We start from the raw sequence: 27,398 nt of genomic DNA, 5'->3' as shown, positions 1-27,398 counted from the left end.
TTCGCACATAGAGTTTGATATTCTAATTCCAATAGTTAAACAAATAAAAAAAATAATCCTATGCTTTTTCATTCAATAAACATGTTTATTTTGCATTTAAAATGCTACCAATTGAAAATATTTAATATATATATTTTCTAATTATTGGAATAAGAAGATCACATTGTATTTGTAAAAAAATAAAAAATAAACACAAAAAATATTTAAATTCAGTCGTTTAAAAAATAATTCAACTTTAATCTGACCACACATATCACCTTATCTCTCTCAAGTGTGACATAGAAGTGTGTCAGTTCCTTTAAACATAATATCAGAACACAAAGTCAATTGAAACTTCACACAGATGTTCCGTTTTCCTCCAAGAGTTTAAGTTTGATAAAAACAAATGAAGATACTTTTGGTTATTTATTATTTTTACATGTTGATTTGAGAAATCTGGATACAAAGCAAAAAGAAAAAAAAAAGAGTTTCACTCACAAAGTTTGAGCAGCATCAGAACAAAAACGTAAAAGGGTAAACATAACATTCGACGGTGTAGAACTTTATGTGCAGACGTACCAGCGGTACCGATCAGGTCCAGCCACACTTCCCATTTAAACCTGCAGGTGTCGCCAGAGAGGCGCGAGTGAGCCCCGAGCGGAGGATTCTATAAACACACTTTAACCTTTCGGACATTCACGAGACTGTCTTGAACGTGCAAACTTCCTCTTTCCCATCTTTCAACCACTTCCTTCTTTTTCTTAGTCTCACTTTGAATCTCCACACTCTTTGTTTAAAACAAAAAAACATCACTTTCATATACTTTTCAAAAACAAACCTTAAAACACTAAAACATTTACAGTACAAGCAACATCTTTTTATATATGTACCTCAACTCTTTGTTTTCCTGATGGTCAACTTCTGTTTCAAGACGTGTTACTCGTTATGCTAACAGTTAGCAAGTTTTATGTTGGATAAACAATGTTATCAATAAAAAAAAAGCTTTATTAAAAACTATGGAGTGTTTAGTTACATACTTCAAACTTTTTTTTTCCTATAAATGTTGGTCTGTTGTCAGTAAATGAAAATCAGTAAATACTGGTTAAAAAACACAGTATTTCTTAACATATATTTAAGGTTAAATGTATTTGAAACCTTTAAGGTTGTTTACACAAGTGGGACATACGATAATTTCCTTGCATTTTGATCTCACACTTGCATGAAAAACTACTTTTAAAAACACTTTCTATATTTCTGAAAACAGAGTTAATGTGTTGCAGTGTAAACTGAAAGGAACTATCAAAGTTTTAGGTTAACAAACATCACTTTAGAAGTACAACATACTTGTTCTGTAAATATGAAGTAAAGTGTAAGCATGTCATCAGGCTCTATTGCTGAACATAATTAAATTAAATGTATTTTTTATGTGCCCACTTAAATGTTATGTTGTATATCGCCATTTTATTTTATTAATCTTGTTTCATTTATATTTATGTTATTCTTCTTTTTTTTATACTCTCACCACAAAAATTCCTGTGTTGTGTTTACAATACTGACAATTAACATGTCGTCATTCTGACAGTAAAACTCAGGCGAAGGCTGTTGCTAATTGTTAGCATCAATAGCAATGTAAACAACCGATAAATGTAATAAAGAGTGGAATAAAAGTAAACTGAAAAGTATAAAAATAATTATAAATAAATTGTCATCAGAAAAAAAAGAAGGTCAGATCAGCTTTAGAAACTACTTCCCGCCTCCCAGATAACTTTTCTAGCTTTTTTCTGGAGGTGAAATGAAAGACTAACTTCTCTAAGATCGGCTGTGGTTCTACGCCGAGTCTCTCCCGGATGACTGAACACACTCTGAGACAAGTGGAAACAAAAATTGACCCTCAGGAAAGACGGACAGTAAACATTACATCATACTTCTGGACTTATCATCCTGGTACCGCAGGCTCAGGACGTGGACAGTAATATCTGATGAGGACAGGAAGTACGAGTAGATGGATGAGAGAAAAGGGGCGTGGCCAGGAGAGGAGCAGCAACAGTGACGTCGTTCCAGCAGGAGCTGGTTCTTGTAGGTAGTGCACGATGTGGTGTTGGGGTGGATTGGTCACGCGGTGGGTCGAAGAAGGTGCGTCGCTGACCCCCCTCGGCGGGTCAGTCGGGTAAACAAGCGTTCAGTCTTTGAGACTTGAACCACAGATGAGGTCTCAGATGAAGGTGGAGTCCAGGGTGCTGGTGTCCTGGGCTCCTCGCGCCCGGGCCTCGAACAGCTGTTTGATCAGAGCCGACTTCTCCTGCTCCAGCTGAGTGATCCGCTCGCTGCGCTCCGTCACCTCCTGCACCGGGAAAATAAGAACACCATCAACAACTGGACCTGGAGGCCGCGAGTCTGCGGCGGCGGTGGACGGACCTGAGTGAGCAGACGGTTCTGGTCCTTCAGCCTGAGGATGGCCTGGGGGGGGGCAGGAACTGGAGGCTGAGAAGACGAGGACAAACCTACAGGATGAGTGCCGGTTGGAGAAAAGGACGACGACTAGGAGGAGAGGAATAGTGTTACATGCATTTTAGGGGTCTGAGAAAATATTGATACAGTTTTTTTTAATGCTACGGTCTCAATTTTCAACACTATTTTATTGATGTTTTTTATAAATATTTATTTGATTTGAAATCATATCATGTTTTTTTTCATAGTTTACTTTTTAAAAAAGTGTGCATAAAATAAAATAATTCGTTTTTTATGATTTAATTTACAATAAACATGCAAATATTCACGGCATTTGTTCATTTTCGTGTCACAATTCAACTAGATGGCAGCAGTCATTACGTCCTCTGCAGTTAATAAAATAATGAAATCTGGCTATATCTCTATGATGACTGAGGACGAGAGGATACAGTCACCTGTGAAGCTGACGTTTGCACATATTTTGGTTTCAAAACAAATTCAACATTTATGATTTTCTCAAGATCTGACCAGGGCAAAGCCCGGGGGCCACATGCGGCCCTTTAACTGCATTTATGCGGCCCTCATGAGATCAGAGTAAAACATTGCAAATAAATCCTGTAGGACTGTCTCCGACGCAACTAACAAGATTAATTTGATTATTTTAATTATTCATTACAGTTACAACTTTACAAATAAAATTCTATAATGATATTTCTATCTCCTTTTTGTCAGTTGTTTCCTGTATTCATGTGGTCTGTAAATTCTGCAACGCCAGAGTCAAGTACTAAGACAATACTACAAATATATCCTTGTTACTACAGTATCACTTTATATTCTATTGTGATACGCATCTCCTTTTATATTTTTACTTGACTACATGTTCATACGTAAAATCACATCATAGTAATAAGACTTGTATTTAAGTAGAATAATTAAGAACTTTCCGCACTTGTGTTTAAAAAAAGAAAAAAGTTCCTGGCTGCAGTCTGATAAACGGACGCTAGAGGTCAGTGTTACGAACAGCGACTCACCACTCCTGTGCAGGTGATGAGCTCGTTCAGGCACCGGTTGACTTCCTGCAGTTTGGGAATGAGAACATTCATGCGACTCTGGTTGGCCTCCGTGAAAAACTCCTAAATAAAAAAATAAAACAACATAACAAGTCAGATGAAGTTAGTTACAAACGGATTCAAATAAAGGTCCTGGTTCTGACCGTGCTCTGGGAGTTCTGGCCGACCTGCCGCTGTCTCTCCGTGACATTGTGGATCTGGCCCTGGTACCAGTCCCTGGCCCGCTCCACCACCTCCAGACCGGCCAGCAGGGAGTCCTTCTCCTGCTCCAGCTCTTTCATCTGCTTCAACTGCGTGCAAGAGATAAATATTCAGAACCCGAGTCGCCCTTGTTCGTCCGTGTCCAGCCGTGAGTAAATCCAAGTCACACAAAGTCCCGTCTCGTCGCTCGGACATCTGCGGCGAACTCTTTTGTGCCCGAGGAGACAATGGCCGCCCGGCCATAGAGCCCAGCAGACCCCTTTCCCATCCCTGAACAATGTTGAGAGGAGCGGGCGCCGTGGCAACCGCACAGCAGCCCAAGAATGGCTGGTAAACATCCACTTCAGCCAGAGAGAACACAGAGCGCCGGGTTCTGCTGACTCAACGGCCCGACCCGATGCCAGCCTCCTGCTGGATCTCACACTTCCCAGCATTCCTCACTGTGTTCATCTGACATGTGGGCATCAAATACAGAGATGATGTAGAAACTTCCCTTGAGAAATACAATCATTCAGAATGGTTTAAGAAGTCAATTTATTACTTCTGTACTTCTGTAATCTGTGTACTTGTACTAATGTTTATTGTTTTTTTATTCACGAGTCGTTGTTTTATTTATTATTGTGTTCATTTTATTATAAGTTTATTTATCGTTTTTGAATATACGCACTGTATGTTTAATCTAATGTGTATGAATGTTTCTTTTTTTTGTGAATAAATGTCCGAAAAGTGGGAAGAATAAAGAAATATATTATCTTATATATTGATTTGTTGGTCACAAAAAAAAAAAATCCAGGTAATTCCAAATCTACAGAAAAAAACAAGTGTAGCAACTATTTATTTAATCATGGATCTCTGCTGAAGTTGACTCTTTTCTAGATATTTCTTGCCGTCTCATCATTAGTAGGTGAGTAAGTAAGAAATGGTCATTTGTAAAGCGCCCTTTTAGACCAGGGTCACAAATTACTTTAACAATAAAAAACAATACACAGTAAAAATATATACTTTAAAAGATCAAGACACATAAGCCTAAAGTTGTCGTTTGAATTGTGTTACATCGGTTTCAATACGGTCAGAAATGCGTGAAAGGATTTACAAATATATACTTGTATCTGAATTAAATGCTAAACTCCAATTTATGAATTTGAAATATGTTGATCCGGATCACAGAGGATAAGGTTTTATCTAAACAAACGGGGCGGTTCTGCCACCTGCTGGTGGAACTGTAACATCGCAGCACATACATCGATAGATCCACGAACCCAAATTAAGAACCGGGACATGAACATAAACACTTAACCTGTGTTACTTTTGCAAGTAAAGTCTAAAGTCTAAAGTCAGTGGAATGTCAAAACACAACAAAGACGTAAGAAAGGACCACAAATAGATGGGGTTTGCTATGAACGCACATTACCGTGCTCCTCCACTAGAGGTCCCAGGGCTACAGTGAATGGCAGATGTTTCAAACTTGTGGCTCGGGGGCCAACCCAGCCCCGCCAAGTCATTCAAAGTGGCCCGCTGGATGGTCGGGTTGAATTAAAGTATAATAATGTTGATGTTGATATGGTGGCATATAAAACTGTCGGACCTATAAAGTGTCTCCTATAAAGATGGAACATTCATAGGTAAAAGTAAGAGAATTCGCTTTTTTTTATTTTTAACCAATATCAGGAATATAATAAATGATCAATCACAGAATAACAATAACATCAACCCATTTATCAGCTAAAATAAACCAACTAAAATATCTACATTATCACGTTAAGCAACTTTTGTAAAAACAGTAACATATTCAAACACAATGTATGCATTTTTGGGGCGGTTTTCAAATCATAGACTATTTTTATCATAGTTATTTTATGGTTTATACTTTAATAAGGCGCGTTTAACACAAAATAATTTGATTTTTTCAATTTACATGCAAAAACACCGTGAGATCCCATTGATGACTGAGGACTAGAGGATACTCCAGCAGCTTTTAAAGCATTTTTTGGTTTCAAAACAAATGAAAGCATTTACGACTTCGTCAAGAGTCATGTGGTCTGTAAATACTACAACACCAGAGTCAAGTACTGGACAATACTACACATATATCCTTCTTACTACAGTATCACTATATATAGTATCGTTGATCCTGTATCGCAACACCTATGGTATCACCATGTTCTTGCCAATACACACTCCTCCTACACTAGAGTTGTCGTTTTGTTCTCTGCGACAAAACGACTCATCTCTCAAGAAGCAGTGGCGGTCTAAGGTTATTGGAATGTCAAAATGACTAACAAGAGAGGCAGAATTGTACCTTTGGTCGACGTAAGAAAAAAGAACTAAAGAAATCGGTGTTTCCTGTTATTACACAAAGATCCGTGCACTTCACAATCGAGCAGTCAAACCCACAACTATCAACTTTGTGAAGGGTTTACAAATAAAAGAAGTTTCAGAGAGTTTCCTGTTTACATTTAGGGACGGCAAGAGTTTGGGGCGAGGGGCCACGTCTAAAATAAAACCCCGACCCCGTGGGTGTGGGGAACCCCTGGACGGGGGAAACAAAACACACGTATGGAAAAGTCCTAAACATGCGTGCACGTTTGGTGTGTGTAACAGTGCCCCCCCGAAAAACAACAAACAGCGCACATACAATAACATGAGGCACAGATTGTTTGGTGTGTAAAAACACAAAGAAGAGAAAAGCTTTCCTTTCACACTCCGGCAACAAAAGCATCGCCCGACACCGGGCGCACAACAAAACAGCAGCTGGTCGTCCAAAAACTGCCGCCGGAGATCATTTAGAAGGACTTTTGAAAAGTCAATAAAACAAGAGTCGGAAACAAGGTTCGGATCAGGACCTTCTGGACCCTCTCTCTCCGACTCACCCACAAGAAGAAGTGCAGAGCTTCGCTGCTGTACAAGCTGCTGCTCAGCGGGATGAAGACGGTGGTGTAGGCCGCCCACACGGCCGTCCAGGACGGATCGGAACCACCTGGCGAGTCTTCCACCTCCACCAGGCCCCTGGGCCCGACCCGGCTCACTACCATCGGGGCAGCGGCGGAGCAAGAGTGGCCCCGGTGGGAGGGACGGAGGGAGAGGGAGGGGAGGAGGAGGAGAGGGAGGGCGAGTCGGTGGAGTCAGTCAGGGTCAGAAAAGGTGGAGGAGGAGGAGGAGAGAAGAAACGAGAGAGCAGAGGAGGCCGGAGGAGAAGTGGTGAGTCGGGGGGGGAGTCGTGGGGTAGCAGACTGGAGGGTGGGAGGGGCGGAGGGAGGGGGAGGGGGTGAGGGGGGAGAGAGGGGCTGTCGGCCAAAGTGACATATACTCGCCCAAATACTCACTTTCTGCCTCATTAACCATTCATTTCTCAAGAGAACGAACCTCGTTGACTCTCACAAGTATCTCATCATCAACTTAAACTGTCAAACCGTCCACCAGCAGATCGTTTTAGGTCCGACCGAATCTTTGAGCTGCTAATAATAAGAGTATCGTAACAACAAAGTTTTTCAGGCTTCACGACAGATCAAAAACAAGCTGCCTCTCTTTTTTGGCATTCCAATAACATTAGAGTGTGTATTGTTAAGAATATATGTGTAGTATTGTCAAGTACTTGACTCTAGTGTGGTAGTATTTACAGACCACATGACTCTTGACGAAATCGCAACTGCTTTCATTTGTTTTGAAATCAAAATATGTCCAAACATCAGCTTTAAAAGCTGTTTTAGTCGATTGTATCCTCTCGCCCTCAGTCATCGCCAGGATCTCACTGGATTTCATTGTAGCTGTAGCGGCGGAGGGCGTTTTGACTGCTGCCGTCTAGTGGCCGAAAGTTAAGTTGCAACACAATAATGAACAAACGCTGGAAATATATGTGCATTTTATTGGTATATCTAAAATGAAATAGATATTTAATCCATACTTTAATGAAATAAAAACCATTAAAGAACTATGATAACAAATAAAATATGATTTTAAAGCCAAAAAAATAAAACATAAAATAAAATAAATAAATAATAGATATAGACTGTTGAATATTGACAGTACTTTTAGTTGCAGTCGCTGCTACACATGCTTTGGAGACACTGACCTTCAAGAAACATCTTAGGACACTTTATTTGTTCAGGCTTTTCCTTGATTTTCTGGAACTCCTGTGTTGTTCTCCGTGTTATCTTGGCCTTTTAAGTATATATTCTATTGAGTATTGTTTTGATTGTTTAAGGGCTTTGTGACCCTGGTCTGGAAAAGCGCTATATAAATATAATTTACTTACTTATTTACTTTGATTAGATTCTAGAAAATATGATTCCAACATCAAACTTGTTATCAAACATGCGAGCTAGTTCATGTAATGAATTAATCATGTTTTTATTTAACTATGTTTAGGCATTAATGCAACTTAAACTGTATTTATATCTACGTTTACGATGGTATTTGTTACATGTAACTAAGCAAATCCCAATTAGTGGAACCCTCCACTAAAACTGAAATAATTCTAAATTCTGGACAAATAATTCTGATTTGTTTTTGTATCATTTATATTAACGTTGTTGTTTTATTCTTTTTTTATAACTGTGTAATGTGTGTTTTATTGTTTGTGGGAGGCGAGTGTTTATTCGATATTTCTTTTAAACTAAACAAAAGTTAAAAATAACATGTTAGTTTGTGACTTCTCTGTGGATCAAATCAAGTGTTTCTGAACTTAGACGTTTGCTGCTCAATATAACAACTACTCTGGTTCCATTTATAACGTCTGGCAACATGGGTTAAGTTTATAAATCAATGATTTAATTCACTCGCCCGTCACTGACGTGGTGAGAAACCCCAGTTATTAATTATCACAGATGTCATTTAGTTGTGACATCATCACCTGTGATGAATGAGTTTTGCATCACAGTGTGATGTCATCAACAAGTGCTGACCCAGCACCACGAACAGGGCGGCGACACCGGCTGAAGCTCCAGCAGTGAAAACACTCCCTGACCTTCGGCCCGGTTCGTGAAAGGCGTGTGAGCTCGAAGACAAGATCGAGATTGTTCGAGCGTCGACTCGCAACAACACTCACCATTTCATAATCCACTCCGTTGGAGATGGTGTGACGCCTCTGCTCGTCCCGGCTCCGCCCGGGTCTCCTGGTGACTCCAGAAAATCCCGTCGCTGACTCACTCTGAGATCTGGGTAAACCTGCTTTCACACCTGGAAAATAAATAAAAGTCAAACAGTCAATTCAGAACTATTCAGAAAAACAAACATTTGGTCCGACAAGTTTTAAATAATCTACTTTAATATAAACACCTTTAACGTGTGGACTAACGGAATTTGTTGAAAGGAAGAAGTTATTGTAACATGAAGTTGCCACACTCCACCGCAAGAGGGAGCCACCGTCTTCAGTCCTGTCCTGTACAAACAAGTCAGTGTTGATCCTAAAAACAAGCTGCTCAGTAAGTTCAACATATTATTTAAAAAAAAAAAAAAAATGGAGCGTGAGAAATAAATCACAGAGCAAAGTGGAAAGTTAATGCGTTTTTATCCACAGTTCTGGTTTGATTACTGGACCGGGTTCATTAGAGCAGAAGGAAAAATGTGAAGTATTTGAGCTCGAGGCGCTAAAACATGTTCGGTCCCACTAACACTGAACTGCCCTGAATTGTCAGAACCAAAATCCTCTTAAGCATTTAAATCGTCTGCACTAATAGTTTAGGTGTTGGATAAGGAAGGAAATATGGTTTCTTGTACATTTTCCTGTACTTTTGATTTATAAAAATGAATCAAAATATACATAAAGGTTGTTGTTGTCATGGTAACTTCATGCATGACGAAATTTAATCGTTATTAGCAAACCTAAAGTCATTAAAAAATATTAATTAAATGTGTTAAAAGTTTAACTATGACTGAAAAAAATGCAAAAAGTAAAAAAACAAACAAAAGAAACAGTAAACATAGTTGTAAAATATGACATGAATAATTTCAAACAACGTTTAATTTTGTTTTTAAACTGTTTTTCCAAAAAACTATAAGTCTTCTCATTTATTTTAAATCTTAAAATATTAAATATAGTCAGGATGGAATATGTTGGGATATTCAGACTCGGTAAACATTTCAATAGTTTATCTTTTTCTATATATATATATTTGTTTCAAAATGCTTTTAGTGGAATCCAAAAAAAAAAGATTTATTTTAAATATTTTGTGTATGTAACTCAATTACACTTATTATTAAATTATTTCAAATATCTTAATATGTCTTTAGTGGCAAGTAAGTCAAGACAAAACAAAACAAAAAATCAAAACTAGAACCAAACATAAATTAAACATCCAAAACTAAATATTTTATTCCATATCCGTGTTGACAGGAAGCTCGTAGAGACCTTGAACTTGTCTGGTGAAGTCCGAGGGCCGCGTCAGTGGTAGGACTTGTGTCGGGGGTGTTAGAGGAGGATTTCACTGCCGCTGTGATTTCATGAACCCCGGCTCTCTGGCTGTAATCTGGACTAATCCAGAAGAGAGTTTGGCTGCGGTTGAGGGGATTACGAAACACCACTGGACACACAAGAGTGGACCCGCAATGTGTGGTCGTAATTGAAGACAGAATTCTGCTTCAGCTTTTCTACTGCGTTTGATTAAAAACGTCAATTATAAGTCGGTCAGAAGTCAGTCTTGTTTGTATCACAGTCTGGAACCTTCTCACGAGAGCATCAGCCTTTACTCGACTCTATCTTTGTTAACAGCCTCTGATGAACTGATTTTTTCTTGCTGTAGTTCAACTCCCTGACTTGCTTTATTGTCTGCAGCTGGACAGAACTTTCAAACTATTCAAATAGTGTTTTTAATCATAGTTCTTTTTATGATTCATGCTTCAATAAAGTAAGGTAAGGTAAAACTTTATCTGTGTATCATGTAAAGTAATTTACGATGAACATGCAAATATTCACCACGTTTGTTCATTTTTCTGTTGCAAATAAACGCTCATTATATCGTCTGCAACTAAAGGAACAATGAAATCCAGGCGATGACTGAGGACAAGAGGATACATCGACTCCAGCAGCTTTTAAAGCTGATGTTTGTACATATTTTGGTTTCAAAACAGATAAAAGCGTTTACAACTTCGTCAAGAGTCATGTGGTCTGTAAATTCTGCAACACCAGAGTCAAGTACTCGACAATACTACACATATATCCTTTTTACTACAGTACTTTATATGCATGTCTAGGCATGTTATCCCCAGATTCTTGCCAATACACTCCACCATTTGTTTCTCTCCCTTCATTTTTGGCAAATGTTTTGAAAACTGAAGCGTCTCCTGCCCTGTCGACCGAGTCAAAAAATGTGGAATAATAAAATAAAATTGAATGATTCAAAGAACCTTGACACACTATTCTGGGTTACTTTCAAATAACATTTTTGTTTCCTCCATCAATTCTTACTTTAAAGTATTATTATATGTATTTGGTCTTTAAAGAGAATAAGTTAAAAAAGTGCTTTAATTATAGATACATTTATAAAGTTTCCCCCCCGTCTGAAACATGGGCGAACGAGAGGTTACGAGAGCGGAGTCCATCATGAAGTAATAATGGCTTTGTTTATACAACGAGTCCCGAGAAGGTGGAGACTTCCGTGATCGATGACGCGTGGTGACAAACCGCCACGCATGACAACGTGGTTATTGTGAACAGGATTTCATCTCCAGAAAGTTTTCAGTGGGCGGGGCTTAAGATCATTTTCTAATGTCAATATTTCAATGAAAAGAGAGTTTTGTACAAACACACACACACACTGATGAGCACAAAAGAGGTCCAACGCACATGCCTCACTTATGGGACCAAAAAAAGTGAACTCCCATGATGCTCTTCTACCCACTGCTCCATTAAGTGACGGCTGATTGGTCGATACAATACTGTATTTAAATTATATTTCCATGTTGTTGTGTCAATCATCACAGCTCAGCATAGAAAGGGTTTTAAAGAGCGGTGACATAATAATACTAATATTGAATAATATACATATTTATTTGACTGCTCTCAGGGAGGATAGTTGGAGAAATGGGTCAGTCATGGACTCAAACTCAAACAAATTAAAAGTAGAAGAAAGTGAATCCGTCGGCTCGTGTGTCCGTCGACGTGAAAACTAACGCATCCCGAAGTGATGTAAGAAGTTAAGCCCGGAGAAGTGGCCCGAGAAGGAGCCGGACATTCTTCTGGCTGATGGCTTCGGACAGGCCTGGCCGTCGTGGACTCCAGTGAGCGCGAGTGCAGGACAGTCGTGGCGAGAGGAGGCAATAATGAGGTTTATCTGCTACATCTGGGTAAAGAAGTGACCACCGGTGGGGGTTGAAGAAAAAAAAAAGAAACCCCCTGATGTGTGGCAAATCTCTGCAGGAATTTCTGACCTGGCCTGGAATTCACAAATGTTTATCTTGAGCCCAAGAGTATCAGAGAAGGTTTTATGACTCGAGTTCTTCCTCAAATCAAGTATGTTCTCCGTCAAGACTCGACCCTTGACCTCCGGTCGTTGAAACCGACACTTTAACATGCAAAAGGACGAGCCAGACTTCTTGTCATTCACGCCGATAGAATGAATTAAACGACAAAAAGAGTCATTTAACGGCTGCATCTACATGTCGGTTCTGGTCGGACTCGCTCATGTGTCGCAGCAGACGACGGGAGAGACTGAAGTTCAGGAGCGTCGAGGGTGAAATCCGAAACCAGTCACATCTGGTCGGAATCTCTGACCGTTAAACTCCTACGACGAAGAATCAATATCGCATTACCTTAAAGCTTTTAGTCAATTTTAACTACCCCTTCAACACCCTCACCCCGGGGTCAACGCAGACACACCCCGGGACCCAGGCTAGCTGGGATAAAGATTTAGAAAACGCTGCCTTTTCTCCGCAAAATACTTAATCAAATGGTTTAATGAAAAATAACTACTTGAACTTAACACATTTCAACATGTTTGTCTACAAAGTTTTTGCCGAACAATACATTCGTTTATGATGTATTTCATGAGTCAAGTCATGTGAGCAGCCGCAGCAGCAGTTAGAAGCCATACAAGTGACAACTTTTTTCTAAATCCACATAAAATCAGAGTCAACCACCAAAATTGTAATATAAACTTTTGCCAAGAATTTCATCCAAACGTGTTCATTACTCGTTTACTACACAGACTAAAACTTGGATCATAACCTCCTTGGCAGAGGTAATTGACTGTTTTGTACACCTGACAAGCAGCAGTCTAGTTCTACTCCAGATCTCTGCCATAACGGTTATATTTTTAATCCAATCTTGTACCATCTGTGCTCAGAACATCTGTCCATGTTATACAAACTTTCAATCAAGAAATCATGGATTAACAACTTTTAAATGGACTGTTTTTGACGTGTTTTAGTTAATTTTGATCAACATTTGACACTCACCTGGTCCAGGGAGCTGAGATGACTCCAGAGCCAGAGACTCGATGGATCGGACCCGACTCTGCGGCTGCAGCTGACCCGGTTTGCCAGGGTGACCCGGGTCCACTCGGTAACCCTCGGGCGCGCCAGGAATCCGCTCCAGACTCCTGCCGGGCCTCTCGAATCCCGCGCGGTACTGAGGCGGTCCACACGCGGTGAACCCGGGTCCCTCCTCGGACCGGGTCCGACTCTGGAGAGAAGACGCCCGGAGCGGCTGCGTGTTCATCAGGTTGCTGGGACCCAGCGGACGCACCTTGTTCTCGGCCCGGGTCGTCCCGACCCCACATGTGGCCAGAGGTGCGGGCTTCATTTTGGGCGCCTGTTGCGGGTGCACGGCGGCCTGGGCCTTGACGCCAGAACCGTTGTTCTCCGGGTTGAGCATGGAGTACCTCAGCCCCGCCACGAACCTCTCGAAGGTGAGGCAGCCGTGCGGCGGCGTGACCCGGCGCAGGCAGGTCAGCACCCCGCCGGGGAGACCCCGGGTGTCCGCGCCCTGCCAGCGGCTCTCGATCTCCGAGATGTGCACGTAACCGCGCGCGCTGTCGTCCAGGATGTCGAACAGGGTCCGCAGGCTGTGCAGGAAGGCTTTGGGGAGCCCGTCCGTGGAGAACTCCGGGTCCCTGGGCTGCATCTTGTCACTCTTAAAACTGACCCCCTTGACGGGACCTCCCTCCCGGCGGACGCGGGCGTAGATCGCCTGCGTCGCGTTCAGCTTGTGATCGATCAGAGCCATGAGTTTCTATCTTAACTTTCCCATGAACCTCGACACGAACGACGCCCGCCTCCCTCAGAGCCGCACAGACAATAGAGCGACAATAAAAAGCCACTTTAAGAGAGTTTAATCTGCTCCGCTGCTCTCACTGCTGCCGCCGCTCCACTCTCTCTCTCGTGCTCTGATAAGCCCCGCCCCTTCAAACGGCTGGGGGGACGAACGCCTCCTGAGGTTTGATTGGCGGAACGAGATTCGCGCTCGACGCTGATTGGCTGATCGTAGAAGTGAGCCGCAGTTTGAGTTTGTGCTTTTGTTATGAGTGTTTCAGCAGAGACGTTATTCATAAACCAGTGTGTTGTATATGATATATATGTGTGAGATAACCTGATCAAAAGGAGATGTGAGATCTACTCCTTTTGTTTTGTTCCGTTGTCAGAAGGAGTTTAACCTAAAACTGAGACTAAAACTTTGAGCTGTTAAAAAAAGTAAAATAGTTCTAGAGATCAACTTAAATCACTCTTTTGTCTGTATCTAACGACTGAAGTATTTTGAGATATAAAATAATATTCTAAAAGATTACTTAAATCTGCCTCACCAATTTTTATACTTGTTGAACTTATATTACTATATATTGTAGATTATTTATTTGTTATTTACTCTAAATGTTTGGAGATATTGAATTAATATCCTTAAAGTTTACTTGGGACTAACCCCCTCACGATTTTTATACTTGTTGAAATTATATTACTGTATATTATAGATTATTTATTTATTTACTTTAAATATTTATAGATATTGAATTAATATCCTTAAAGTGTACTTGAGACTAACCCCCCGCGATTTTATACTTGTTGAACTTGCATTACTGTTTATTGTAGTTGATTTATTTGTTATTTATTTTCAATATTTTGAGATATGGTCTAGAAAGGCGCTATATAAATAGAGATTATTATTATTATTATTATATGAAAATAACATCCTATTTTAACATGTAGTTAATTATGTATCAACATTTTATGGATTATTGTATATTTTATTTTCTGATTACTATTCAACTATCATTGTACTTCGTTTTTATTTATTTATTGTTTTTTTTTTTTAATCTGTACTGTATGTGTGTATCTAAGTATTCTGTTTTGTGAACTGCTGTGACTAATCAAATTTCCAATTAAATTTTTCCAATTGAATTTCAATGTATTGCGATTTAAGATGTGAATAGAAAACATGTTTACAAGTGTAAATGTGTTTTGACTTCATTTCAAATGAATGAAATGTGACAATTCAATGTAAAACACAAAAAAACAAGTTAAAATGAAAGGAGTAGACAAAGTCAAGACGTTTCTACTGGAGCTACTTGAATGGTTTCTCGTGAAGAGGGTGAAATATTTAATCCAACCTTTATTGATCAAGCTGCCAATACACCCAGGTTCAAATACAAAAATGGAGATGTCTTTCATTTCTGATAATAAGTCGGACCAATTCTAACCGGAATATGGTGCATTGATGTAAAAAAAATAAAATAAAAGGAAATGTTTTTAATAACTGTGTTTTCTCCTAAATCAAAAATAAACAGGAAACTCCTCCAGTTAGAAAACCTGTTCTGAAGACGTTGACTTCAAACTTGCCCGGGCTTGAACATTGTTTAAACTCCAGCAATGACGTGCACAACGATGTGCTGAAGAATGACTGTCATTGAACATTCTTTGTGTTTTTGCGACACACACACCGCTGACAGGCTCGATAACAGGAACTCTCTCTGACCCGGACAGTCGCTGACACACCAGCCGCTCTGGTTTACAAATAAATTAGGACATTGATTTGAACTCCAGGCCCTGGAGAGTAATAATCACACATCCAATAGTGCTTTTTCAGGTTATTGATTATACTTCAGGGTGGTCCAGGGTTGTCTTTATGTCTGTTCATGTGTTTGTTGCTTTGATGATGTGATATAATGAAGTGATCTAAATAACTCTTCACTTAGTTTGTCGAAGGTTATAGATATAATTTAGTGGATTACAGTATAAAATGTTGAACTTTGGTACAAAATGATAACATTTTAAATGTATGATGTACACAGCATAAAGATTGGGTATGATTTGAAGTCTGAAACTACCAAACAAATAATGTTATTTATAAACAATATTGTATCTAAACTGATTATAAATTGATATACATGGTAATGATGAATCAATAAGACAGCTGGATGGACAGACACACAAATGCAGGAAAGACGTGGGAAAAATGTATGAATAAGACAAAGAAAGGGATCAATGAGAAAAAAATGATGGATGGATAGAAATAAAGACAAGAGGGTTGAATGGATGAGACCTATAAAAAGATGGATGGACATACGAATGGTTGGATGAGAAAGACAGACATACAGATGGATGGATGAGAAAGACAGACATACGGATGGATGGATGAGAAAGACAGACATACGGATGGATGGATGAGCAAGACAGACATACAGATGGATGGATGAGAAAGACAGACATATGGATGGATGGATGAGAAAGACAGACATACGGATGGATGGATGGATTGATGGATGGATGAGAAAGGAAGACATATGGGTGGATGAGAAAGACAGACATACCGATGGATGGATGAGAAAGACAGACATATGGATGGATGGATGGATGAGAAAGACAGACATACGGATGGATGGATGAGAAAGACAGACATACGGATGGATGGATGGATGGATGAGAAAGACAGACATACGGATGGATGGATGAGAAAGACAGACATACGGATGGATGGATGGATGGATGAGAAAGACAGACATACGGATGGATGGATGAGAAAGACAGACATACGGATGGATGGATGGATGGATGAGAAAGACAGACATACGGATGGATGGATGAGAAAGACAGACATACGGATGGATGGATGAGAAAGACAGACATACGGATGGATGGATGGATGGATGAGAAAGGAAGACATATGGGTGGATGAGAAAGACAGACATACCGATGGATGGATGGATGGATGGATGGATGGATGGATGGATGGATGGATGGATGGATGGATGGATGGATGAGAAAGACAAACATACGGATGGATGGATGGATGAGAAAGACAGACATACGGATGGATGGATGAGAAAGACAGACATACGGATGGATGGATGGATGGATGAGAAAGACAGACATACGGATGGATGGATGAGAAAGACAGACATACGGATGGATGGATGGATTGATGGATGGATGAGAAAGGAAGACATATGGGTGGATGAGAAAGACAGACATACCGATGGATGGATGGATGGATGAGAAAGACAAACATACGGATGGATGGATGGATGAGAAAGACAGACATACGGATGGATGGATGAGAAAGACAGACATACGGATGGAAGGATGGATGAGAAAGACAAACATACGGATGGATGGATGGATAAGAAAGACAGACGTACAGACATACAGAAGGATGGATGAGAAAGACAGACATACGGATGGATGGATAAGAAAGATAGATCTATAGACAGAAAGACCAATAAATGAATCAACCCCTACAGATGACTGGATGAGAAACATTGGCAGACAGAAGGATGGATGCATGACTTTACAGATGTACAAGACTGACATTTGGACCAAACTGGAGGAAGTATTGAGACGGATGGACGAACGAGAAAGAAAGACACTTGTCCTGCTTCATCTTCTCATTCATCTCCTTGAAAGAAAGCTGTTCCTCCTAAAGTCCAGGTCGTCCTGCAGCTACAGCTGGACTCAAAGAAAGAGGAGAAGAAGAATCTCAGCGGCATCTCTTGAAGCACAGGATCTGACAAGTGAACACTCAAGTTCTTATCTGCTGTCACGCACTCACACACACTCACACACACACACACACACACACACTTACACACACACACACTCACACACACTTACACTCACAGCAGGATCTACACACTGTGACAGGCTCTCCAAAGACCAGTTCTCTGCTGCAGAGCCGCTCATCTCCTCCTCACTCCTTCCCCGAGTCTTCTCTCCTTCCATGGAGCTATTGTGCCGACGACAGACGATCTGAGAGCTCAGTCCATTCATGACGCTTCTGTCTGAAAGAACAAGTCGTTTCCTTCCAAGGCCCGAGACCGTGAATCGTGGAAGTGGGAGGATGACAGCGTGCCAGGGCGGGGGAGGACTCGGGCGGAACATGAAAGCAAGAGTCCAACAATGTTGGAAATAAAATAAAAACCTGTCAAAGACGGACGAGACGAGCAACACTGTCGAGAATATCCACAAGACTGTTGTCGTTTCCAGAGATGACATTGGTCCGAACTGACTCTGAGATCCACTGATCACTGCGGAGTTGATGAACTGCTCGACGTTTCTCATGCTTAACATAAAGCTGGTGGTCATAATGTTATGGCTAAATAATAGCTAAACAATACTGTATTGATCCTTTTTTGGCTTTCAAATCATATTTTATCTTTGATCAAAGTTATTTTTATGGTTAATAACGTCAATAAAATGTGTGTAAATACAATTATTCACAATTGACATGCAAATATTTACAGCGTTAGTTCATTTTTGTGTTGCAATTAAACGTCCACTAGATGGCAGCAGTCCTTACATCCTCCGCAGCCAAAGGAACCGGAGAAGACTGAGGACGAGAGGATACAGTCGGCTAAAACAGCTTTTAAAGTTGATGTTTTGACATATTTGGGTTTCAAAACAAATAAAAGCAGTTACAACTTTGTCAAGAGTGATGTGGTCTGTAAATTCTGCAACACCAGAGTCAAGTACTCAACAATACTACACATATATCCTTGTAACTAGAGTATCGCAATATTTCCTAATACATTGTGTTGATGGCCCTGTATCGTGATACGTTTCGTATCAACAGATTATTTCCAATACGCACCTGAACTCATTAGTTTACAAAGCATTGTACACTGCGGTTCAAGCCAATATTTAAGAGATGCGTGTTTTTGTTTGTGTACTTAATCTAGTTGCCATGGCAACATAACCATTTTATAAAAGATAATGAATCTATTCCAAATTCTATTCAAGGATTTTCAGCCGCTGAGTCTGGACTTTGGTTCTGTGAACGGCTTCATGTTGTTTAATCTCCTGAGAGACGTCATTGTTCAGAACACTTTAGTTTTAGTCCACAATCAATGATTTTCAGCCGTTAGACGACCAGATGAGGTTTACCAACACGAGCCAATAACCGATCGATCAATCGTCGTCCAAAAGTGAGGCAGGAGGTCGTGGATGATGTTGTTGTTGTGATGCGTGTCACATTTTACAGATGCTGTAAATAAGAAATAGAAATAGAAATAGAAAATGTTTATTCATCCCCAGAGGGGAAACACACTTTTACAACCGCACAGTTGAAAAAAAATAAAGTGCAAGGAAAAAAGAAATAATAAAAGAGATAATAAAGAAAAATAAAAATAAAATGATCTTAAAAATATACAGATTATTTACAATATTAGACATGTAACACTATTAACAAAATAAAATAGAATACAAATAAAATAAAATAAAAACAAAAAATAAAATAAAACACACGAGAAGAAAACCTACGGATTAGCATCAGGATATTTAAAGTAAAGAGTTAAATATCCTGACACCAGTTGGGATGAAGGACCTTCTATAACGCTCCGTCCTACACTGGGGGGGCCTGAGCCTGCCACTGAAGGAGCTGCTCCTCCACGGTCAGGTGCAGTGGGTGAAGAGCATTGTCCCTGATGGAGGATAGTCTGGAGAGTGTCCTCCTCTCTCCCACCGAGTCCAGCGAGCGGCCCAGGACAGAGCCGGCCCTCGTGACCAGCCTGTTCAGTCTCTTCCTGTCCCGGTCCGTGCTGCTGCTCCCCAGCAGACCACAGCGTAGTGGATATCAGAGGCTACCACGGAGTCATAAAAGGTCCTTAATAGTGGTCTGCACACTCCGAAGGACCTCAGTCTCCCCAGGAGGTGGAGGCGACTTCGGCCCTTCTTGTACACAGCGTTGATATGTGTGGACCAGTTCAGTTTATTGTTGAGGTGAACACCCAGGTATTTGAAGTGTGACTATGTCGAGACCGATTTCATAAAGATATAAACCAAATCAAATGTTATGTATAATGAATGGAATACCTTATTGCAGAATAATTTAAGAGGTGGTTCAATTTATACATTTTTTAAAGGTAACAAAAGTGGAAAAAAAGACTATTAAAACAAAAAGCTTGTAAATAAATACATATATTTAGAAGGTAAATTGTTCACTACTTAAGGTACCAGATCAATTTGGTACTGGTAGATATTAAAATGTTTAATAGGTATTTTTGTTAAACATTATTAAACATTTGGGTGGAATTTATTTTTGACAATGACACTGTGGGAATAAAACACTATTCAATTACGTAACATATTTTACTTCAGTTAATAATATATAGAGAAATAATATTGATATAAATATAGCTATAAAGACGTATGGTTTGTGATTTTTATTCACGTTCTTTACTGATAAGTGAGAAAGAGTGAACGTATTATGAATCAGAGAACTTAACAGGAGGCATGAATCCTGGATCCAGAACAAAGTTCCGGAGGCTTGTTTGAAGACTGAATTAAACCACTTTCCAAAAGTAAAACGTCAGAAAGTTTTGATGGGTCCTTAACTGAAGCAGCACAGTGACACCTGGTGGCAGATGATGATACTGCAGCGGTGTTATTCGGCAGAAATAATATTATTGTTTCATATACGTTTTAAACCAAACGTAGCAAACTTGTATAGATAATAATGATCTTTATTTATGTAGGACCTTTCACACTGATCGTAGTCACAAATTGCTTAACACAAGAAAATTCATTTAAAAAAAAAAAAGACACCGTGCGTCAGTGAGTTAGTAAAAGAAAAAGAAAAAGCTTGTTTCAGCACTGCTGAAATAATAAAGACATTTTTCATTTTATCTTAAAATGTTCGAAAACCCATTTACTTATCCAGGTAAAGTGTACATTAAAGTCGGTTGTTAAAGTGTTTTTAAAAGGTATTCAGAATGTTGTATACAAGTGTTCTGTCGTCAGGTCTTAAGACATAAGACCAGAGAAAACATTAAGGACAAGAAACAAATGCAATAAATAACATCATTTATTCTATCACGTCACCATATTTAGTCTTGCCGTCTGCCGGTGGTTTCTCTGCTTCTTGCACTGAAACAGACAGACTGACCATCAGTTTTCTCCCATCATGCAGTGCAGCAGACGTATCTCCGACTCACCCTTTGGGGGCCTCCTGTCAGGAACCTTCCCCGTCTCTATCAGCAGCCACAAGTCTGAGCATTTCTGCGTCTCCCAGGACGTGATGGCATAGCTGCCCACCGTGGCCCCCACTAGAGAGACAGAAATGTTGTTTTAATAAATGTGTTACAGGCTGAAACATGAGACGCACTTTCTTACCTACGGACACGAGTACATTCCACTGAAAAGTATACGGGAACTTTCTATGTATGATCTTCTGAAGAGTAAATAATCCTGCTGCACCTGAAAAAGATTTGCTCTTGAAATGCTATTTCAATGAAGCTATTATTAAGTCATAATGGACCCCGCTCTTGTAACCTCTCGTTCGCCCAGATTTCAGATGGGGGAGAACTTTATAAAGTAATAAGAAAGTAAGTTAGTATTATTGGTTAAGTGTCTTTCACAGACCAGGGTCACAAAGTGAGTTAACAACAAAACAATACTCATTTAAAAAATACATACACTTTAAAACATGACCATGAATTAATGCATCTTTGAGAAGAAGAATTTAACATTTGAAACATGCGAGTAAAGAGAGTTGAGTTTTCAAATGAGTTGACCTTTAAATAAGTAAGTAAGTCATTTTTATTTGTATAGCGCTTTTCCAGACCAGGGTCACAAAGCGCTTAAACAATCAAAACAATATTCAATAAAGTATATATTTTAAAGATCAAGATAAAACAAAAATAAGAAAATAAGTGGGTGATAATAAAAGTGTAATTTTTTTGTCTTTAAATAATGGCACATTTTTTTAACAATTAACTAAAGCCACGGCAGAAAACAAAACAGATAACATATATAGAATTGTAGTAGCGAATGAGTTAAGCACAAAAAAGGACGAAAGACTTATATTGTGGTAAATAAAACCGGATGAAGGTGAAAAAGCAAACATTACTCACCGAGTATAAATGCTCCAGTTCCCTTCATGAAAGCACCAGACTGACAGGCGGCGTATCTCTGCAAGCCCTGTTAGTACAATATAAATTAAATATATTAAACATAAATCCTTCTGTTATTCAGAGGAAAAATGACCCAAACTATCGTTTAAACTCACCGGATGTTTCGCTGCAATAGCGTCATCCACCCGAGTCACACCAAGATTCACCATTTTGTCTTCAAAATAGTGACATTTATATTACATTTGACATTAGTTTCTTCCTCATAGAAGGTTACAAAACGTCCTCGCCGCGAACCAACGACAGCATAACAACATAACATAATGACCAAAAGCAGATCTATCGCCAACTAGCGGATCGAGGGTGTAACTGCGGGTGCTTGCCTCAGTCATCGAGGTAAAATTATGAAGAAAAAAAATACTCAAATTTTTTTCCATGCTTTGTTTTTTATTCTATTAATTCTATTAGGGTTTCCTCTAAGGTGTTGAATCAATACAATCAATACGTTTTTAAAGGGTTGACAGTTCTACAGCAATATAAAAACAGAATAAGGTTAGATATTTCAAATTTTAAGGATCCTTATATTGTAAAAATTTAAACCATTGACGTACGTTTATGAAGACAGTCATGTATGTCTGTTTAAATTTTCGCAAGGTAAATAAGAAAACTTTTTTTTTCCGGCTTTCAATGTGAATATAGCTGTGTTAAAATATAAATAAATGGTATTATTATAATAAAATATAATAATAAATAATAAACGACTGATTCTTACATGAAAAAAGATGTTATATAAATGTATTATATACAAACACCCAAAGTGATAAGAAGATTGTGTCATTCAAAATAAAGAGACGAAGAAGCAGAACTCTGATTCAGTTTTATTGAGGAACTCAACACCAAACTTCAAATCTCATGTTTTGAATTTAAAAAAAGACTAAAAATAAATACAAATAATTCTATACGGTTAAAAAAAAAAGATCCAGTCCAGTCGTGTTCACCAAAACACAGATGAGTAGTTTGGTACACAGCAGCAAGTTGACCCTGGTGAACCGCATCGAATCAAAGACCTGCAGGGAGAAGAGCATTAGTATATATAGTAAATATATCCCAAGTATTGAAGGAGCAAAACTTTAATCCAACTTACATTGATTGTATGTATTTTGTCTTGGTCGCCTGTAGGGGGAGCTCTGAGTTAACCAGCTCCATCTTGTACATGGAGTCAACACACTCGGCCATGTCGTCCAAGGAGTACCCAGAGAAGTGCTCCAGATCTTCGGGCTGAAAAAGAGGAGATTGGAGGTGAACTCAGGGTCACTTCTATCTTTAGGATCCCATCATGCACCTGGACACACTTACCCAGTTCTCTCTGTTGACTCTGTAGTTGGCCATGAAGAAAGCTGCAGCCGCCACCTTAGACGAGTCGTGTCGCACCAGCAGGTCCACGTCCATCAGACTCAAGTCTGCCAGGAACTTGAATCAGAAGAAACAGGAGTCAGAAGAAGACACTCAGACATGAGGAGAAGACGGTTTGATGGACTCACCACTGCCAGGTTCTGTGTGGCCTCACTAACAGGGTAGATGGACGTGTACATGTGGAGGAAGTTGTTGGACGTGGGCGCTGACAAGGTCATGTCCAGGGTTCTGAGGAGACGCCACTCCATCTCTATCAAGTCTTTCTTCGTGTAGCTTCCATCTCCTGGAACAAACATCCGAGCCTTCGGGGGCTTCCTGCTCTGGTGCTTCCTAAAATCAAGAAGCACAGTCAGTACGTGTCTGTGTGAAGGTCAGAGGTCACAAAGTTCTGTTGGTACTTACGCAGCGATGAACAGAGCCGTCATCCCGATCAGAGTCAGATCCTGCACGTCCATGGATCTTGTCTTGGAGAAGATCCGGTCCAAGTAGTTGACCGCGAGATGCAGAGTCTCCGTATCCAGCTTCAGGTTGGTGCTGATCCGGTTCAGCCAGTCCACTGTGACGGGCCTGAGGTCCTTGAAGATCTGAGGGAGGTGGTCCATGTGGCCGATCTTCGGTCTGAACCGCTCCTGATGGGATGAAGGGTAAAAGTTAAACAAGAGGTCTAGTAGATTCATCTCCTCAGATCCAGAAGAACAGACTCACCTCGGTCGTCCTCAAGTTCCAGTAAATGTCCTCCACGTATTCAGAGGTAGAGAAGTTATTCTCTGACATCCCCTCGTCCTGGTCCGACTCGGTGGAAGAAGAGTTCTGGCTGGAATCTGCAGGAGTGAACAGTGATGAGGTGAACATCAAGAAGCGATTCATTTTTTTTATCTTCTCAAACTTACCAAGACATGACTCCAACTTGCAACATTCGTCTTCATGTGAAGAATATTCTGTATCCAGGTAGAACATGTCTGGGTTCACTTCATCTCCGGACTGGTCCAGAATGACTTCACAGACCACCTGCAGATGCTGCTCGGAGAAGAAGAGGTCACCGGGGGACATCATGTCCAGGACGGAGTGGAGACTTGAGCTTGAAAACATCTGCAGAAGAAAGTTAAAGTCAACTACAGCCTGTATTTCCATGTGAATATAATTAAAACAAGTACATGAAAAATGTATAGTATGAATGTTGGACTGGTCAAGATTCCATTTTATTTTTTGGACAACAGAAGATATATCAATAAATAAAGTTCTACCTAAAAAAAAAAGTTCTACATCACACCAACATAATAATCAACATATTCTGTGTCGATTGTAGTAAATTAAAATTAAAAAATGAGACGTTAAATGTTATTTTCAGCAAAACAAACAGATCAAATTGTTAAGTACAAGTACCATATTTAATTCAAAATAAATAAACATTATCTTCCCACGATGATAATATTTAATTAAACTTCGATTTACAAAATGTATTTGTTTATTTAACAGTTTCAGCCATTCATACTTGAACCCGCCGTTACATTACAACCGTTACAACAGCGCAAGTATTCGTAACAATATGTAAGTAGATTAAAATACAGAATAATTACTAAATTAAAGCTCTTTACCTTCGGTTCACGAGTGAATAAATCTTCGGCGGAGAAATAAAGAAAAAGGTATGTAAAATCGTCCGGTGACTTGTAGAGAGATGTGAAGATCCACGGAGACTGCATCCTTAGATTCAACGTCATTCATTTATCCTACAGGTTCGAAAACCCTCTGGCCAATCAGGACGCATGATCCTCTGATATGCTAATGAGCAGGACGGTGATTGGTCGGTGACTCTAAAGGTAAGAAGAAAGGAACTTTTACTTACAACTTAAAAAAATAACTTAATTTTACTGGACGTCACTTCTGGACGAATCTTGATTATATAAACGAATTCCTAGACACGAATATCTAAATAAACTTTATATAAAAAACAAATTTGACTTAGTTTTGTGTAGTTAATGTTAAATAAAGGGGGAATTAAGGGATGCATTTTTTTTAACATCTTAAATTGTAAATTTATTTATATCGTTGTCATGTGATGTATTAAAAAATCCGATAAAAACAGTAAAGGATCGAGTCAGTTACTAGACCCATAGTTACTAAAACCCGACTCCTTAGTTGTTTTCCTTAACTTTCTTCTTAAATAACCCTATAATATACAATATATTTAATTCTACTTAATTTTACTAAATATATTTTTTATTATTCTTAACAGTTTTGGCCATTCGTGGCACTTGAACCAACCGTTACAGTACAACCGTTACAACCGACATTAAAGCGAAACATCAGATACAATTTTAATACAACTCGAGTGTATCAGACTATTTTACATTTATGTTTGAAAAGAATGACAAAGAATTAAACCAACTCTTTCAAATCAAGTGAAAGCCAAATGTAAATGGAGGATTTAATCCTCATAATAATGAGAATCATCTGCTGTACTTCGACGACCATTCAGTGAATGGCTCGTAAATGTCCGATACTCGTGGAAATTAAGATTCATTTTCACCGCGGATTAAATCTTGACTTTGATTGTTGCATAAGTGATACTTTTAAATATGGTTAAAAACAATACTAGTTACATTCGCATAAAAGCAAAGTACGAAACCCCCTTTATTTTAGAGAAAAATAAAAATGGATCATCATGATGGTTTGTTGTCTAAACTTATCAGTTTTTAAAAAAGATATAAGAAACGTCATGTTTCATACATGATTAAAACAATATAATCCTTTGGGATTAAATCAATTAACCTTTTTAATACCAACGATAAAGAAACATAAATAATTATAATTCGTTATATTATTTTAAATTGAACAGACAACAACGTGAGTTTATCAACAGATTGGGCGTGTTTTAAGAGTTGCTAAAATCAGGTATCCCAGCTACCCAGGGCGAGATACGCTTGAAAAAAAAAGATTTTTATCAATAAAGAAAGAACACAAACAATATATTCATTATTATGTAATATAATATTTGAACTCTGGACCATTCACCTCTTTTGTGTCACATAAATACATCAATAATGCAGTAACACTTCTCAGTTACAGTTCAAATGTGAAATCATTAAATAACATGTATTATTCTTCTGACGAGAACATTTGTAAATGTAACTAGTTATCAGATACACAGTTATAAAACCATCACCCAATGCGATGTTTTACAAACCAAAGATTCGCTGTCAGAACGACATGAATCTGTTAATTAAAGTTTATAAAGTTATTTTAATGTATTTACTTGTTAACCAATAGATATTTCAAATGTATATATTTTAATGTGTCCCTTGGTAAAAACAACTGCATTGTTTACAGTTTAATCCAAAAGATATGTAAAAAATAAACGGATATAATTTAATGAAATACTTTTTATCAGTTTTTTCAAGTCTTTTTTATTTTATTTTTACCTGAATTATTAGGCGAATGTATTTTTATTAATACAAGTGTAAATTAATTTCTCTGCTTTCCGTTTGCTATTTCGATTTTATATATAGACCTGAGATTATGTTCAATAAATAATGGTTCATCTTGACCTCGATATGAACTGCTTTAAGTGTGAGTTTATTACATTTAGTAAGAGTTTAAATGATATTAAAGTGTGTGGAATAAAGACCTATAGAGGGTTTCGAACTCACAGACACGACCATTAAAACATGAAAAATAAATGATTTATTTTATAAACGTGAACATTGTCGCTGTTGGTAGAAGAATATATTTTAAATATGAAATGGAGGTTCAACGAAAATATACATATATTTTAAGGTATTTCTGTGTTTTATCGGATACTTATCAAATAGAAGATAATATCCGATAAAACACAGAAATACACATTTTTCCCGCCTCATCGTTCTTCTTATTCTTCTTCTTCTTCTTCATATTATTTGAGCGATCTTCTGTCAATCACGCTCCGCAAAACGTCACAGAGCCAAGTATTAAAATTATAACAGTATAAAGTCATTTTTTGGAAACTTGTGGTTTCGAAAACAAAAATATTTTACTAAACATTGAT

The 27,398-nt window shown here is 38.8% G+C and overlaps 3 protein-coding genes across 4 annotated transcripts; all 3 read right to left on the bottom strand.

Moving 5' to 3' along the window:
- Positions 1-390: 390 nt before the first annotated feature.
- On the bottom strand, positions 391-13,998 carry sapcd2 (suppressor APC domain containing 2). 2 transcript variants are annotated; one of them, XM_087790765.1, is made up of 6 exons: positions 13,089-13,998; positions 8,743-8,873; positions 3,641-3,787; positions 3,459-3,560; positions 2,395-2,517; positions 391-2,320 (listed from the first exon to the last, which is right to left on the bottom strand). In XM_087790765.1, the coding sequence occupies exons 1-6, from the start codon at positions 13,855-13,857 to the stop codon at positions 2,192-2,194; spliced, it is 1,401 nt and encodes a 466-aa protein (XP_087646891.1). In that variant the 5' UTR covers positions 13,858-13,998; the 3' UTR covers positions 391-2,191. The 2 variants fall into 2 exon arrangements, with proteins under 2 accessions (XP_087646891.1, XP_087646892.1); XM_087790766.1 differs by having other exon boundaries at positions 2,395-2,460.
- A 6,903-nt stretch (positions 13,999-20,901) lies between these two features.
- Positions 20,902-22,262, bottom strand: tmem141 (transmembrane protein 141). Its single transcript, XM_087792443.1, has 5 exons — positions 22,123-22,262; positions 21,968-22,034; positions 21,228-21,311; positions 21,050-21,160; positions 20,902-20,981 (listed from the first exon to the last, which is right to left on the bottom strand). Exons 1-5 carry the CDS (start codon positions 22,174-22,176, stop codon positions 20,920-20,922), a joined length of 378 nt encoding a protein of 125 aa, XP_087648569.1. The 5' UTR covers positions 22,177-22,262; the 3' UTR covers positions 20,902-20,919.
- Positions 22,263-22,830: 568 nt separating this feature from the next.
- LOC148079269 (cyclin-A1-like) lies at positions 22,831-25,061 on the bottom strand. Its single transcript, XM_087792442.1, has 8 exons — positions 24,973-25,061; positions 24,268-24,466; positions 24,083-24,198; positions 23,780-24,006; positions 23,506-23,707; positions 23,321-23,434; positions 23,109-23,242; positions 22,831-23,031 (listed from the first exon to the last, which is right to left on the bottom strand). The coding sequence occupies exons 2-8, from the start codon at positions 24,464-24,466 to the stop codon at positions 22,959-22,961; spliced, it is 1,065 nt and encodes a 354-aa protein (XP_087648568.1). The 5' UTR covers positions 24,973-25,061; the 3' UTR covers positions 22,831-22,958.
- Positions 25,062-27,398: the final 2,337 nt, after the last annotated feature.

The sequence above is a fragment of the Callionymus lyra genome, chromosome 5, assembly GCF_982586985.1.
Source record: "Callionymus lyra chromosome 5, fCalLyr1.hap1.1, whole genome shotgun sequence".
NCBI lineage: Eukaryota > Metazoa > Chordata > Actinopteri > Syngnathiformes > Callionymidae > Callionymus > Callionymus lyra.
The sequence above is the reverse complement of the archived record's forward strand: the minus strand, read 5'-3'. Positions and strand labels throughout refer to the sequence as shown.

Bases quoted from the DNA above. Each gene is read 5' to 3' on its own strand.
- sapcd2 (XM_087790765.1), bottom strand. From the start codon at position 13,857: ATGGCTCTGATCGATCACAAGCTGAACGCGACGCAGGCGATCTACGCC. The intron at 3,561-3,640 runs GTCAGAACCAGG...TTTTTTATTTAG, and splicing joins GCCAGAACTCCCAGAGCACG to GAGTTTTTCACGGAGGCCAA. The intron at 2,321-2,394 runs GTCCGTCCACCG...TTCCCGGTGCAG, and splicing joins AGAACCGTCTGCTCACTCAG to GAGGTGACGGAGCGCAGCGA.
- tmem141 (XM_087792443.1), bottom strand. From the start codon at position 22,176: ATGGTGAATCTTGGTGTGACTCGGGTGGATGACGCTATTGCAGCGAAA. The intron at 21,161-21,227 runs GTAAGAAAGTGC...CTGTCTCTCTAG, and splicing joins GAATGTACTCGTGTCCGTAG to TGGGGGCCACGGTGGGCAGC. The intron at 20,982-21,049 runs GTGAGTCGGAGA...TGTCTGTTTCAG, and splicing joins TGACAGGAGGCCCCCAAAGG to TGCAAGAAGCAGAGAAACCA.
- LOC148079269 (XM_087792442.1), bottom strand. From the start codon at position 24,466: ATGTTTTCAAGCTCAAGTCTCCACTCCGTCCTGGACATGATGTCCCCC. The intron at 23,435-23,505 runs GTGAGTCCATCA...TTCTGATTCAAG, and splicing joins CCACACAGAACCTGGCAGTG to TTCCTGGCAGACTTGAGTCT. The intron at 23,032-23,108 runs GTAAGTTGGATT...TTCTCCCTGCAG, and splicing joins ACAAAATACATACAATCAAT to GTCTTTGATTCGATGCGGTT.